This window comes from Dama dama, chromosome 1 (assembly GCF_033118175.1).
Source record: "Dama dama isolate Ldn47 chromosome 1, ASM3311817v1, whole genome shotgun sequence".
Classification (NCBI taxonomy): domain Eukaryota; kingdom Metazoa; phylum Chordata; class Mammalia; order Artiodactyla; family Cervidae; genus Dama; species Dama dama.
The window spans coordinates 42,911,773-42,927,570 of record NC_083681.1 but is presented as its reverse complement, the minus strand read 5'-3'; the positions used below and the strand labels follow the sequence as shown (position 1 = coordinate 42,927,570).

Here is a 15,798-nt window from a genome sequence, read left to right as displayed (position 1 = left end):
TGGCCACAGCAATCAGAGAAGAAAAAGAAATAAAAGGACTCCAGACTGGAAAAGAAGAAGTAAATGTCTCACTATTTGCAGATGACATGATCCTCTACATAGAAAACCCTAAAAACTCCACCAGAAAATTACTAGAGCTAATCAATGAACATAGTAAGTGAAGTGAAGCGAAGTCTCTCAGTCATGTCTGACTCTTTGTGATCCCATGGACTGCAGCCTACCAAGCTCCTCTGTCCATGGGATTTTCCAGGCAAGCGTACTGGTGTCAGTTGCTATTTCCTTCTCCAGAATATAGTAAAGTTGCAGGATATAAAATTAACACACAGAAATTCTTTGCATTCCTATACACTAACAATGAGAAAACAGAGAAATTAAGGAAATAATTCTATTCACCACTGCAATGAAAAGAATAAAATACTTAGGAATAAATCTACCTAAAGAAACAGAAGACCTATATATAGAAAACGATAAAACACTGATGAAAGAAATCAAAGATGACATAAACAGAGAAATATACCATGTTCGTGGATCAGAAGAATCAATATGGTGAAAATGAGTATACAACCCAAAGCAATCTACAGATTCAATGCAATCCCCATCAAGCTACCAAAGGTATTTTTCACAGAACTAGAACAAATAATTTCACAATTTGTATGGAAATACAAAAAACCTTGAATAGTCAAAGTAATCTTGAGAAAGAAGAATGGAACTGGAGGAATCAACCTGCCTGATTTCAGACTATACTACAAAGCCACAGTCATCAAGACAGTATGGTACTGGCACAAAGACAGAACTATAGATCAATGGAACAAAATAGAAAGCCCAGAGATAAAAACGCACAGCTATGGACACCTTATCTTTGACAAAGGAGGCATGAATATACAATGGAGAAAAGACAATCTCTTTAACAAGTGGTGCTGGGAAAACTGGTCAACCACTTGTAAAAGAATGAAACTAGGACACTTTCTAACACCATACACAAAAATAAACTCAAAATGGATTAAAGGTCTAAATGTAAGACCAGAAACTAGAAAACTCCTAGAGGAAAACATAGGCAAAACATTCTCCGACATAAATCACAGCAGGATCCTCTATGACCCACCTCCCAGAGTAATAGAAATAAAAGCAAAAATAAACAAATGGGACCTAATTAAACTTAAAAGCTTTTGCACAACAAAGGAAACTATAAGCAAGGTGAAAAGACAGCCTTCAGAATGGGAGAAAATAATGGCAAATGAAGAAACAGACAAAGAATTAATCTCAAAAATATACAAGCAACTCCTGCAGCTCAATTCCAGAAAAATAAGTGACCCGATCAAAAATTGGGCCAAAGGACTAAACAGACATTTCTCCAAAGAAGACATACAGATGGCTAACAAACACATGAAAAGATGCCCAATATCACTCATCATCAGAGAAATGCAAATCAAAACCACAATGAGGTACCATCTCACGCCACTCAGAATGGCTGCTATCAGAAAGTCTAGAAACAATAAATGCTGGAGAGGGTGCAGAGAAAAAGAAACCCTCTTACACTGTTGGTGGGAATGTAGACTAATACAGCCACTATAGAGAACAGTGTGGAGATTCCTTAAAAAGCTGGAAATAGAACTGCCATATGACCCAGCAATACTGCTGCTGGGTATACACACCGAGGAAACCAGGATTGAAAGAGACACATGTATCCCAATGTTCGTCACAGCACTGTTTACAATAGCCAGGACATGGAAGCAACCAAGATGTCCATCAGCAGATGAATGGATAAGAAAGCTGTGGTACATATACACCATGGAATATTACTCAGCCATTAAAAAGAATGCATTTGAATCAGTTCTAATGAGGTGGATGAAACTGGAGCCTATTATACAGAATGAAGTAAGTCAGAAAGAAAAACACCAATACAGTATATTAACACATAAAGAAAGATGGTAATGATGGCCCTATATGTGAGATAGCAAAAGAGACACAGATGTAAAGAATAGACTTTTGTACTCTGTGGGAGAAGGCGAGGGTGGGATGATATGAGAGAATAGCACTGAAACATGTATATTATCATATATGAAATAGATCACCAGTCCAGGTTCGATGCATGAGACAGTGTGCTCAGGGCTGGTGCACTGGGATGACCATGAGGGATGGGATGGGGAGGGAGGTGGGAGGGAGGTTCAGGATGGGGAACACATGTATACCCATGGCTGATTCATGTGAATGTATGGCAAAAACCACCACAATATTGTAAAGTAATTAGCCTACAATTAAAATTAAAAAAAAAAATTAAAAAAAAAAATAAAACAAAAACCCCCACCAACATTTGGTATTACCAATATTTCTAATTTTAGGCATACTCGTAGTTATATAATATTATCTCATAATGCTTTCAATTTGCATTTCTTGGATGACTGACACTGACTAGTTCATGACCATTTCCATATCTTACTTTGTGAAGTGTCTGTTTAAGCTGTCCATTTTCAAAAAATGGTTTGGCTTCTTCTTAAGTTGTAGGAGTTCTTTATATAACCATGACATCAGTCTTTGTCACATATATATTTGGAATAATTTTTCCTAGTCTTCAATATTCATTTTTTTAATTCTGTCTTTTGATAAGCATATGTTTTAATTTCTAGGAAGTATAATCATATTTTTTTCTTTTTTTGGTTATCAGTTTTTGTGACCTAAGAAACTTTTGTCAGTTATAGAAATTATAAGTGGCAAAAGATTCAATTAATAATTTAATTATTAATTAAATTCCCAAGCCATGAAACTATTCCATGCTTTCCCCTAAAAACTTTGTGGTTTTCTATTTTATGTTTATGTCCTTGCTCTACCTCAAGTTAATCCTTCTGTTTGATATGAGGTAGAGGTTGAGGTTCAGTTTCTTTCATATGGATATTCACTTTTCCAGCACTATTTGTGGAAAAAACTTTCCTCCCCTGATTGGATTGCTTTGTAACAAACTGGATTGCTCTGTAACAAATTTCCCATAAATGCAAGTCTAATTTCTGGGTGCTCTTTTCCACTGATCTATTTGACATGTCAGTATTACACTATCTTTTTCTTTTTTTTTTTTTTTTGTATTATACTATCTTGATTACTGTGGGTTGATAGTAAGTCTTGAAACCAGGGAGGGTTAAGTCCTCCAGCTTGTTCTTATTCAAGATTGATTTGGCCACTCTAAGTCTTCAGCATTTCTGCATAAATTTTGGAATCATCCAGTTAATTTCTAAGAAAAAGTTTGCTGCAATTCTTACTGGAATTGCATTCAGGCTATAGGTTGCTTTGTGGAGAACTGACATATTAATGATACTGGGTCTTCCATATCCTTTGATGTTTTACGTTACTGATTATATAATCTAAACTTATCTAGCCATCTTGTTAGTTTCTTATTATCTGCTTATTTTGTATTCAATCCTTTATTTAAATACTTTAATTATTATATATTCAAATTGGATAATTCCAATATATAAAGCCTATGAGGTCTTCAATCTGTTTTTGTTTGTTTCTGTTAACACTATTTCACACTGGCTCATTTCTTTGGTATTTGGTTATTTTAAAATTGTGACTTCACATCTTACTAAAGTTTATCAGTGTGAACCCTGACTGCCTAAATTGGGGCTGAATTTAATAAATTCTAAAAAACATTTATATTTCTTCTTCTGGAGGCAAGGGTAAGGGGTATGCCACTGAAGAGGAATTATTTCATTCTTCTTCCAGTGTCCTACCCTGAGGTAAATAAAGCTCTCAGGTTCAACCAGCTCTCTTTACAGAAGTCAAGACTTAAATGAGCTCATGTATCTGGTTTCCCCAACTGCTAATTACTCAGAATTTGGGTTTCCCTACGTATCTTATTCTAGAGAATAGAGGAGAGGTCTTTTAGAGATTTCCTTTTCTTCTTAGGAAAAATGATATATAAAAATCATGGGTTTTTGCTGTTGAAATTTTCTAAGATCTATTTCTACATTAGTGAGAGGGTGCCTCATACCCTGCGGTTTATTATTATAAGACTGGAAATGGAGTGCTCCACTGGGTTTTTAAGTTATGATTTACCATTAAAAGATCTTAGCTAAGACCTTACATGTAAAAATTATATATCTGCTAAAACAAAAAGAGTTAAACCCATGATATTTTTGAAGAGATATATAGTAATCTCAGTTATTAAAAAAAAAAAACTAAAATAAGATCAGTTATTTGATATGAGAAAATAACCTATAATCTCCATAAACCAGTCCTTTAAAAAATTATCTTGGCACTGAAAGAACATGATAAACAAAATAACCTCTTGGCAGTACTCATGTTCCATTTAATTTTCCCTTGAGGACAGAAACTACAGGATAACTTCAAGACAAGCAAAAATTACTAAAGTTTTTGAATCACTACCTAAAACTTAGTTCATTTAATGTTTCTATTTTAAAACACCAACACAGATGTTTGGCCTCTCAGCCTTGAAACTCTATGCTTTTGTAAAAAAAATGTTCAGAATGTTATGCTAAATCCCCACAAGTATTGTAACAAGTATATAAATATTAATAAATCCCAAGTTGGTAAATAAGTGATTCATTAAAATAAAAGTCACATATGAACCCATTTATAACTGAAAAGAGCCTCTCTATAATGGAACAAAGACAAGATCTAATTTTACGAAATACTGAATTACAAAACATTAAGAGCTCATTAGTGCAGGTGCAACTGGAAGCAGCAACAACAACAAACCCAAGCTTCCCCTGACAGAATATGATTATTCAAATGAAAAGGAGTATTTTTCTAGCCCAAGGGTACCTGGTTATTCTGTAATCAATTACTAATTAGTTTATACTAAAATTAAGTTTAGAGAAAGCCTTCTAATGTAGTTCTTCAGTTAATTACAGTGCATAAAATACAAATGGAAAAAAGCCTCCTAAAATAGTTTTTTCAGTTTTATCACCAGGTAGAGGGAGCCAGGATATTATCTAACTTTAGGACTTCTGGTAACCTAGATCTCTTAATCAAATTCTTTTGTTCTCTGTAATGACAGTATCAAAGTAACTGAAAGAAAGGAACAGAAGTAGCTGAAGACTTGTGATTTTTACAGCAAACAAATTATGTCTTATTCTTCTCATAAAGTTTCAATAATTTCCTTCCTACAAAAATGAGAATCCTTTTCTGTTATAAAAAATCCTTGTTATATGTTTTAGATAATTTAATTATGCTTATGTGTATGTGTGTGTTTCAAGCAGAGAAAAGTTTAAATGGAAGTCAAAACTCTTCTAAACTGTATATGTCAGAGATAATCATTACTAAGGATTTAGTGTAAATATCCTTCTAGATTTTCATTATAATATACATACATACATATAATTTTAGGTCAAAATAGAATTATATCTACCTTATGTACCCCTGGTGGCTCAGATGGTAAAGAATCTGCCTGCAATGCAAGAGATCTGGGTTCAATCCCTGGGTTGGGAAGATCTCCTGGAGGAGGACATGGCAACCCACTCTAGTATTCCTGCCGAAGGAATCCCCATGGACAGAGGAGCCGGGTGGGCTACAGTCCATGGAGTTGCAAAGAAATAATCAGACACAACTGAGTGACTAAGCACTACCTTATGTATCTTTCTGTGTGCCCACCTCAAAACATGTAACAGAAGTTTTTTCCTATAGGTACATGTTATAGAGCTACCTATTTTATTTTAGTAGCTGAACAGTATTCTGAAGAAGTATTCTACCATACTTACATTAATTTATATCCAAATGGTAAACATTTAGGATGCATTTAATGTTTGATGTGATAAACTATTATAGCTAGTCTCTTACACTCTAAAATAAGAATTTATTTCCAGTAGAGGTGAATTACCTCTTATCTTGTTAATTTGCTTTAACAAACCACAAAGTGCTTGTTACAAGATTACATTTTTCATTCTAGCTTTTAAGTTAGAATTTCTGAGAAAGATATTATCTGAAATGCGTTTGAAAAGATAAGTACACCCTGCAAAAAAATATAACAGTAGTACCCTAAGACATTAATGTGTATCATAAGAAAGACCTTAGTAGACATTTCTCCAAAGAAGACATACAGATGGCCAAGAGGTACATGAAAAGATACTCAACATCACTAATTATTAGAAAAATGTAGATCAAAACTACTACCTCACAGAATGGCCACCATCAAAAAAATCCACAAATAATAAATGCTGGAGAGGATACAGAGAAAAGAGAACCCTCACGTGCTGTTGGTAGGAATGTAAATAGATACAGCCACTATAGAGAACAGTATGGGGGTTCCTTAAAAAACTAAAAATAGAACTACCATACAATCTGCCTGCAATGCAGGAGACCCCAGTTCAATTCCCGGGTCAGGAAGTTACCCTGGAAAGGGGACAGGCTACCCACTCTGGTATTCATGGGCTTCCCTGGTGGCTCCCACGGTAAAGAATCTGCCTACAGGGCAGGAGACCTGGGTTCAATCCCTGGGTTGAAGACCCCTGGAGGAGGGCATGGCAACACACTCTTGCCGGGAGAGTCCCTATGGACAGAGGAGTCAGGCGGGCTACAGTCCATGGGGTCACAAAGAGTCAGACACAACTGAATGAGTAAGCACAGCACACAGCACCATAGAATCCAGCAATCCCAACATTTGCTGCAGCACTATTTGCAACAGGGAGGATATGGAAGCAACCTAAATATCCATCAACAGATGTAGATAAATAAGATGTGGTACATATAAACAAACCATGAAAGATGATGCTGTCAAAGTGCTGCGCTCAATATGCCAGAAAATTTGGAAAACTCAGCAGTGGCCACAGGACTGGAAAACATCAGTTTTCATTCTAATCCCAAAGAAAGGCAATGCTAAAGAATGCTCAAACTACCACATAATTGTACTCATCTCACACGCTAGTAAAGTAATGCTCAAAATTCTCCAAGCCAGGCTTCAGCAATACGTGAACCGTGAACTTCCAGATGTTCAAGCTGGTTTTAGAAAAGGCCGAGGAACCAGAGATCAAATTGCCAACATCCGCTGGATCCTTGAAAAAGCAAGAGAGTTTCAGAAAAACATCTATTTCTGCTTTATTAACTATGCCAAAGCCTTTGACTGTGTGGATCACCATAAACTGTGGAAAATTCTGAAAGAGATGGGCATACCAGACTACCTGACCTGCCTCTTGAGAAACCTGTATGCAGGTCAGGAAGCAACAGTTAGAAATGGACATGGAACAACAGACTGGTTCCAAATAGGAAAAGAAGTACGTCAAGCTGTATATTGTCACCCTGCTTATTTAACTTATATGCAGAGTACATCATGAGAAACGCTGGGCTGGATTCCAGCACAAGCTTGAATCAAGATTGCCGGGAGAAATATCAATAACCTCAGATATGTAGATGACACACCACCCTTATGGCAGAAAGTGAAGAGGAACTGAAGAGCCTCTTGTGAAAGTGAAAAAGGAGAGTGAAAAAGTTGGCTTAAAGCTCAACATTCAGAAAACTAAGATCATAGCATCTGGTCCCATCACTTCAAGGCAAATAGATGGGGAAACAGTGGAAACAGTGGCTGACTTTACTTTTCTGGGCTCCAAAATCACTGCAGATGGTGACTGCAGCCATGAAATTAAACGACGCTTACCCCTTGGAAGCAAAGTTATGACCAACCTAGACAGCATGTTAAAAAGCAGAGACATTACTTTGTCAACAAAGGTCCGTCTATTCAAGGTTATGGTTTTTCCACTGGTCATGTATGGATGTGAAAGTTGGACTATAAAGAAAGCTGAGAGCCTAAGAATTGATGCTTTTGAACTGTGGTCTTGGAGAAGACTCTTGCGAGTCCCTTGGACTGCAAGGAGATCCAAGCAGTCCATCCTAAAGGAGATCAGTCCTGGGTGTTCATTGGAAGGACTGATGCTGAAGCTGAAACTCCAGTACTTTGGTCATCTGATGCGAAAAGCTGACTCATTTGAAAGGACCCTGATGCTGGGAAAGATTGAGGGCAGGAAGAGAAGGGGACGACAGAGGATGAGATGGTTGCATGGCATCACTGACTCAATGGACATGGGTTTGGGTGGACTCCGGGAGTTGGTGACGGACAGGGAGGCCTGGTGTGCTGTGCTTCATGAGGCTGCAAAGAATCAGACAAGACTGAGCAACTGAAATGAATTGAACATATACACAATGGAATATCACTCAGCTATAAAAGGAACAAAATTGGGTCATTTGTACAGACAGGATGGACCCAGAGTCAGAGTAAAGTTAAGTCAGAATGAGAAACAAATATTGTATATTAATGCATATATGTGGAATCTAGAAAAATGGTACAGATGAACCTATCTACAGAGACGAAGACATGGAGAATGGAAGTGTAGGCATGGAGCGGGTTGTTGGGGGAGGGATGAATTGGGAAATGGGGACTGATGTATGTGCACCTCCATGTGTAAAACAGATAGCTAGTGGGAACCTGTTGTTCCTGTTGTATAATGCCGGGAGCTGAGCTTCGTGTTCTGGGATGATTTAGAGGGGTGGGATGGAGGAGGTGGGAAGGAGGGTCAAGAGGGAGGGGATATATATATATAAACAGATAGCCGATTCACTTTGTTGTACAACACTGTAAAGCAACCATAACCCAAGGAAAAAAGTGATACAATTAATACCCATATACATAGGTTAAGAAATAGATTATGAACTGAATAATTAATTTATCATTTGGATTACCCACCATTCATTGCCCTCTATTTTAACAGTACAACTGAAAACTGACTGAAAAGGGATAACAAAAATATAAACATTAAGCAATACAGAACTGAATGTTTCAAAGATGACTTTTCACTTCAGAAAGCTTACTTATAGAACTAGTTAAATAACCTAGTATTTTTCAAGAAAAAAAAAGGAAGAATAAAAAAACTCCTAATATTTATGCTGAGCAATACATAAGTGTTTGTAACAGAAATGCTACGAATATCAGCTCTTCATGTTATCAGATGTGGAAGGTTTAAGAACCTGATATACTAGTAATTATTGAACTGCCTGGGGAAAAAAGTATTATTCTCAAATGAGAAGAGAAATTTGAAAGAACTAAAAGTTACCTGTAGAGTACAGTTCATCATCCTTATTATGTAGTCAAACTGCTGATGATCTAGTATTGCCCGGTTCTGCTGAACATGTAAACCCAGCTCATCAGTGAGACACTGTCGTGCTGCCTTTCCTTTAAGGGCTCTCAGTGCAGCAGGAAGGGTCTGAGGACATAAGAGGCAGACATGAGCAGGAGGTTTCACTGGAAAAAAAATAACTTTAAATCACGCTAACTCATACACATCCTGTAAACCATTTAACAGAGCTATTAGAATTAGAAAAGGGTTGATTTGCTGTTAAGGACAACATGGATTTATAGTGATTTTTTAAATTTGTAAGGCAGCATGAAAATAAACAAGACTAGTTTATGTGATACATTTAAAAACCATTAAACTTCATTAAAAAAAACTTATCAAAACTGTGGCCACCAAAATAACTGCTGCTTCAGATTCTGAGTCAAAACCATGGATACTTGACATGTTCTTTCATAACTGGCCACATCTCCGTGGCAAGAATAGAGGGAAAAACTAAAATGACAAGAATCACGGGAGATTTTATTCTTTTATAGTGATTAGCAACTTAATCACTACTCAGTTTTAATTTATGACTGGAAAATTCTACAGTCCCTTCTATTTCAAAAGCATAATTAAGAAGGAAAAAACTCAGAGCAACAAATAGAAATCTCTGAGTTTACATACTAAAACTCTTCCACTTCTTCACCCACAAGAATGCCTCTTCCAGTTCATCTTTAGAGCCTGATTTACTTTACATAAAGTAGTATTAATAATAGGCTTATTTAACTTTGAAAACATGAGAACAAAGGAGCAAATAAGAAGGAAGGAAAAGACAGAGTAGGAAGTCCTACTATTGTTACAAGGGGCACAAGAAACAGTGTGAAAATTGAAAGCAAGAGAAGCAAAAGAAAGTCTGTTTAATACTCAATCATAAGAAAAAATGGATTCCAAAAAACTCAAAACACAGACTTAAGAGTCATTAAGTGGATAAACCGACTCGATAGGCATGGGTTTGGGTAGACTCCGGGAGTTGGTGATGGACAGGGAGGCCTGGCATGCTGCAATTCATGGGGTCGCAAAGAGTTGGACACGACTGAGCGACTGAACTGAACTGGATAAAAACTTTGTTTCACAAGCTTTACTAGCCCCATGTAACAAATGCTCAGAACTATGACAAGTCACTAAGAAAAGGTGACATTAATGTTTAATATGTTTTATTAAAGAAGGCAAGAAAATGTGCTATTAAAGCACACATTAAAGGCATATTTAAATGAAGACCACAATTTTTATAATTCATTACTTGCTTTAACTAGATTTTTTTGTAATAAAATTATATTTTAAATGTTTTTAAGTCTCTTGATGACAGTGAAAGAGGAGGGTGGAAAAGTTGGCTTAAAGCTCAACATTAAGAAAACTAAGATCATGGCATCCGGTCCCATCACTTCATGGCAAATAGATGGGGAAACAGTTGAAACAATGGCTGACTTTATTTTTGGGGGCTCCAAAATCACTGCAGATGGTGACTGCAGCCATGAAATTAAACGACGCTTGCTCCTTGGAAGGAAAGTTATGACCAACCTAGACAGCATGTTAAAAAGAAGAGACATTACTTTGTCAACAAAGGTCCACCTCGTCAAGGCTATGATTTTTCCAGTGGTCATGTATGGATGTGATAATTGGACTATAAAGAAAGCTGAGCACTGAAGAATTGATGCTTTTGAACTGTGGTGTTGGAGAAGACTCTTGAGAGTCCCTTGGACTGCAAGGAGATCCAACCAGTCCATCCTAAAGGAGATCAGTCCTGGGTGTTCACTGGAAGGACGGATGCTGAAGCTGAAACTCCAATACTTTGGTCACCTGATGTGAAGAACTGACTCATTGGAAAAGACCCTGATGCTGGGAAAGACTGAAGGCAGGAGGAGAAGGGGACGTCAGAGGATGAGATGGTTGAATGGCATCACCGACTCAATGGAGATGAGTCTGAGTAAACTCCAGGAGTTGGTGATGGACAGGGAGGCCTGGCTTGCTGTGGTTCATGGGGTCGTGAAGAGTCGGATATGACTGAGGGACTGAACTGAACTGACTGAAGTTTCTAAATAATATGCCGAAATAGAATTAAATGAACAATGTTTAAAAGTTTTGCGGGGGGGTGGGGGGGTGGGGGGGTGGGAATGACTATCAATATTTCAGGCTTGGCTAAGAGTTTAGACACTGTTCATTTAAAATGATAAAAACAATGATAGAATACTTTATAAGGAAAAGGTATGGAAATAGAGGAGAGGTCAGTTGGCAAGCTAAACACAGAAATCTGAAAGGGACATGATGAATGTTTACTTCGGAATGATGGCATTTTATTACCTTTTCAGTCTCCAATGTTTTATTTTCAAATATGAATGAAATGCAGTTTCTAACAACTTCCAATCTCTGTGCACTGTTGAAAACTGTTGTCACTTTATCCATTATTGAAACTATTAAAGGGATATAAAGAAAACACAAATTAAATTCCTTTGGCAATAATAAAAGCAAGGGGAATATTACTGTTTACAGTTTATATGACTCTGTTTACATGACAAAAACGTAAGCCTTTATTTCCCCCATGTTACATGACACTGAAGGTACTTCATCACTTTGATTACATTTCTATGTTGTGAAGTGACAGGCTAATCAATAGCTTATTGAGGATAATTTCACAGGATAGATGCTAATACTGTACTTATCTCTTACACAAATTAATTCACGTTGCACAGTAAAATTTTATTAAGCAAAGCTAAACATCTCTTTTTTTAACCTTTAGTTGTAAACAAACAGGTAAGAAATGTGTCAGGTACAAGCTAATGCTCATATGTAAGAGGACTGACTACTAACAGGAAAAGAAGCTGATATTTCTAACATATTACCAAAGAAAAACCACATACCACAAAAAATTAGGTTATAAAAATCTGAGTATAGGTGGCCTGAAGAAGCGCTGCACACAAACAAAAGTGATCATGGCCAAAGAATTGCTTTACAAACTTGGGAGAGTCACTTTTCGGTTCTGTGAACTTAGTACCTGTCAACTTTACAAGATTGGATAATTCTAGTGTACTACATAAGCTAAAATTACTTAAAACAAATGTAACTTATTAAAAGAATACTAGAAGATATAAATTAAATCAGTATTTATTAAATAAAAAGTATAATTTCACAAAGAACTACACAATATCATTTGTACAAATCAGGTAGTAGCTATAATTCTTAAGCCTTATATTTTATGATTGCTCTTACCTAACAAGAAAAGCCATAATACCATACTCTTGGCCTTCCTTTCATTTCATCAATATGAAATTTTACATTCTTCAAACAATTTTTTAAACTTAAAAAATTTGAAATAATTATGAGCCTACACAAAGTTACAAATTAGTACAGAGAAGATCCATGCACTCATCACCCAACTTCCCCAAATGGTGGTACCTTACCTAACTATAGTGCTTTATCCGAATCAGGAAATCAATCTTACTTGGTTTTTACTAGTTCTCTTGAAATCATTTAAAATTATATAACATTAATGACCATGATGGTAAAATAGATTAGTTCATATGACTTTCTCTGTCTGAAATGTGCATTCTTTATTTTGTACTCTGGAGTTTCCCACATGTGGAGGTCTGTGGCATAGACAGAAACTGAAATTGATCATATTTAGAGTAGAAAATGTCTCAGTCTCCAAGTAAGACATATTTTAGAGAGCAACATCTTTAACCTATTTTTAGAAATTTTTAATTCTAAAATCTCTTTCACAGCATTTTAAATTTTCTTTAGGATGAACCATTAAAAATCTCACCTTTTAAAATAATGAATCTGAATCTGTTTACCATCTGGAAATTATTACTTTCCTTTGGAGACTATGACTTAGTTCATTCCCAGGAGAAAGTTCTTCACTTAGAGTTTGATATATCAGGGACTGGCCAAATCCTCAGCTGTGGCATTCTAATACTAGCTTTCTAACAGTTGATAACAACTCTGGTTTATGGGTATTCAACTTTTCAGGTCTTCTTTCTTAAGGTTCTGGCTTTCAAATGCTATTTTTAGCTGTTCATCATCACTCTGGCACCTCTGAGGAATAGCTGGAAAGTAGTTAACTTCTCAAAATGTGAATGGTTCTTAAAGTGACATACCAATTCTACATTCATATTAAATGGGTATCATGTAAGATGAAACATTCACACTTTTAAAATTTTAATACAAGGAAAATCATGATTCTGATCAACTTAAATGAATCAGAAAGTTGGACAGAGGTCCCTGCATTCATCTTTCACTCATTCATTCATTTCTTTCATTTATTTGTTCATTCATTCAAAATGAATGCAGTCCATGCAGGGACAAATACTGAGTCATATGTATTTCTCTCACTGACTACAATGAGAGATTCCATATGCATATAAAAAATTTGATGTTGACTGAAAATGAAAGTAAAGAGATTATACAAAAATAAACAAGCAGATAAAAATTTAAACCAACTTCATGTGTGTTTTTAAGGAAAGCATTCAACTAAGTTATGAATATTAAACTTAAAAGATGAAACCCTTCAAAAAGTAACTACCCTAACACATTGGCTTCTCCATTTTCTTCTCCATGTGAAAGTATAATCAACACTTAAGTATAAGCTGGTAATATGTAGGGAAGTTATAGCAAATTAGTATTAGTAAGTAAATAATAAGTAATATTCACATTATTGTATAATATCCCTGACCAGTGATCAAAGCTGCGCCCCCTGCATTGGGAGCATGGAGTCTTAGCCACTGGATCACCAGGAAGTCCCTGTGTCTTATATCTTGATTAAAAGTTTACCTTTAAAACAAACAAATGGATAAATACATACCAACAGGTGGACCTGCAGGCACAACACACTTCTTTTCCACTCTTGAAGCAGGAGGTGCATTCTGATTCTTAGCAAGATTTTCCTGTATTAATTCCTGTACCCGAGTTTCATTAATTTTAGGGAAAGGAAGAATATGAACTCGCAAGTGGGATCCTTCTGTTGGGCGTGGAACTTTCTGAAATGCCATATGAGGGTTTGGATTCTCCTGCAATATTAAACATAGGTAAGATTATTCAAAAGTTAAAATAACAATGGCAGATTGTTGGCCAGAGGGACAGAAACTGAAATCAGACAGGTGAGAGATTGTACATACATTCAGATATATGCCATAAAATAGAGTGTCCTGGAATACATAAGCTACCAGCAGCATCTGATACAGCTGATCGATCACTCTTTTTGCTCTTCAACACACACTTTCTTCACTTGGTTTGTAGATTTCTTGCTACATCTTTGTCTATTTTTTATCTCCCTAATCTCTTAACTATGTGAATACCCCAGGGCTCAGACCACAGGCCTCTTTTCTATTTACATTTACTTCCTTGGAGAAAACTTATAGTCTCGTATTTTTAACTACAAGAATACTAATGATTCACAAATTTGGGTCTCCAAATAAGTGTCCTCCTGAACTCCATATCCATATATTCAACAATCTGCAAATACTGTTTCCATTTGGATTTAAAACAACATCTTGAATATATGTTCAAAAGGAACAGTTAGTATTCATCTCCTCCAAAACTGCTATCTACAGTCTCCCTCACTTCAGTAATCATTAACACCTTTCTCTAATACCCTGTTATCCATTCCTGTGCAAACCTTTAAATTGTGTCTTTAAAATATGTCTAAAAAAAAATAAAATAAGTCTATAACCTGACCACTTTTCAACACACCTTGGTTTAAGTCGGCATCTCTTTCATATCGCTACAGAACAGTCTCCTAACCTGTCTCCCTGCTCCACGCTTGCTCCCACTCTCACTCTATTTTTAACACTGCAGACAGAGTGATCTAGCTAAAGCATGTCAAATTATTATCTACTTGCTCATAATGAGTGGGACACAATGTTGAACACCTATCAGGACCGGACTAGTTAAATTAATTGTGTCAGCTGATATTTTCATAGACCCTCAGAGTTGGCATGGAGTTTTATCCAGCCACTACTTACGTAGAATTCTATTTCAAATACTACAGGCAGAGTGGAATCCATACTTTTTACAAAGTTCCATATGAAAGGCTACCGTACAATCATTCTTAGGCCAACTCTTACACTTACCATTCAGTGAAACCAGAAAATTTCTTTTTCCTTCTGAACCTGCATTATTTATGTTGTACATTAAGCTCAATACTGCCCTACATATTCTCTGGACAGTTAAAATGGCCAACCAGAACTGCTCCCCACAATTCTTTCTGATTATTTGGCCCAGACCCACATAAAGGAAAGGCAGGGTCACAGTAGAGGTTAAAGGGAGCATATGTGAGTAACAGAATGGAAAATATACTCCTGTAAGTGTCAGAAAGCCTGGGTTCTGGTTTCTGCTCTGCTCATTATGTGATGCTGGATGAACAGCTCAGCCTAAGTCCATAAAGGCGCGCCTTGTCTTCTTGCACTTCACTTTACTGAGCTTCATCAGCTCAGTTCAGTCGCTCAGTCGAGTCCGACTCTTTGTGACCCCATGGACTGCAGCACACCAGGCCTCCCTGCCCATCACCAATTTCCGAAGTTTACTCAAACTCATGTCCATTGAGTCGGTGCTGCCATCCAACCATCTCACCCTCTGTCATCCCCTTCTCCTCCTGCCCTCAATCTTTCCTAGCATCAGGGTCTTTTCAAATGAGTCAGTTCTTTGCATCAGGTGGCCGAAGTGTTGGAGTTTCAGCTTCAGCATCTGAACTTCATAGTTA

The 15,798-nt window shown here is 36.5% G+C and overlaps 1 protein-coding gene across 6 annotated transcripts in view; it reads right to left on the bottom strand.

The window, feature by feature from the left end:
• Window positions 1-15,798, bottom strand: part of SBF2 (SET binding factor 2) — a 489,641-nt gene that overhangs the window by 187,767 nt on the left and 286,076 nt on the right. For all 6 annotated transcript variants that reach the window (XM_061147798.1, XM_061147803.1, XM_061147799.1 and 3 more), the window contains 3 exons: window positions 13,903-14,107; window positions 11,406-11,515; window positions 9,048-9,197 (listed from right to left, as the gene is read on the bottom strand). In XM_061147798.1, coding sequence (XP_061003781.1) covers window positions 9,048-9,197; window positions 11,406-11,515; window positions 13,903-14,107 — 465 coding nt within the window. The remainder of the gene's footprint in view (window positions 1-9,047; window positions 9,198-11,405; window positions 11,516-13,902; window positions 14,108-15,798) is intronic.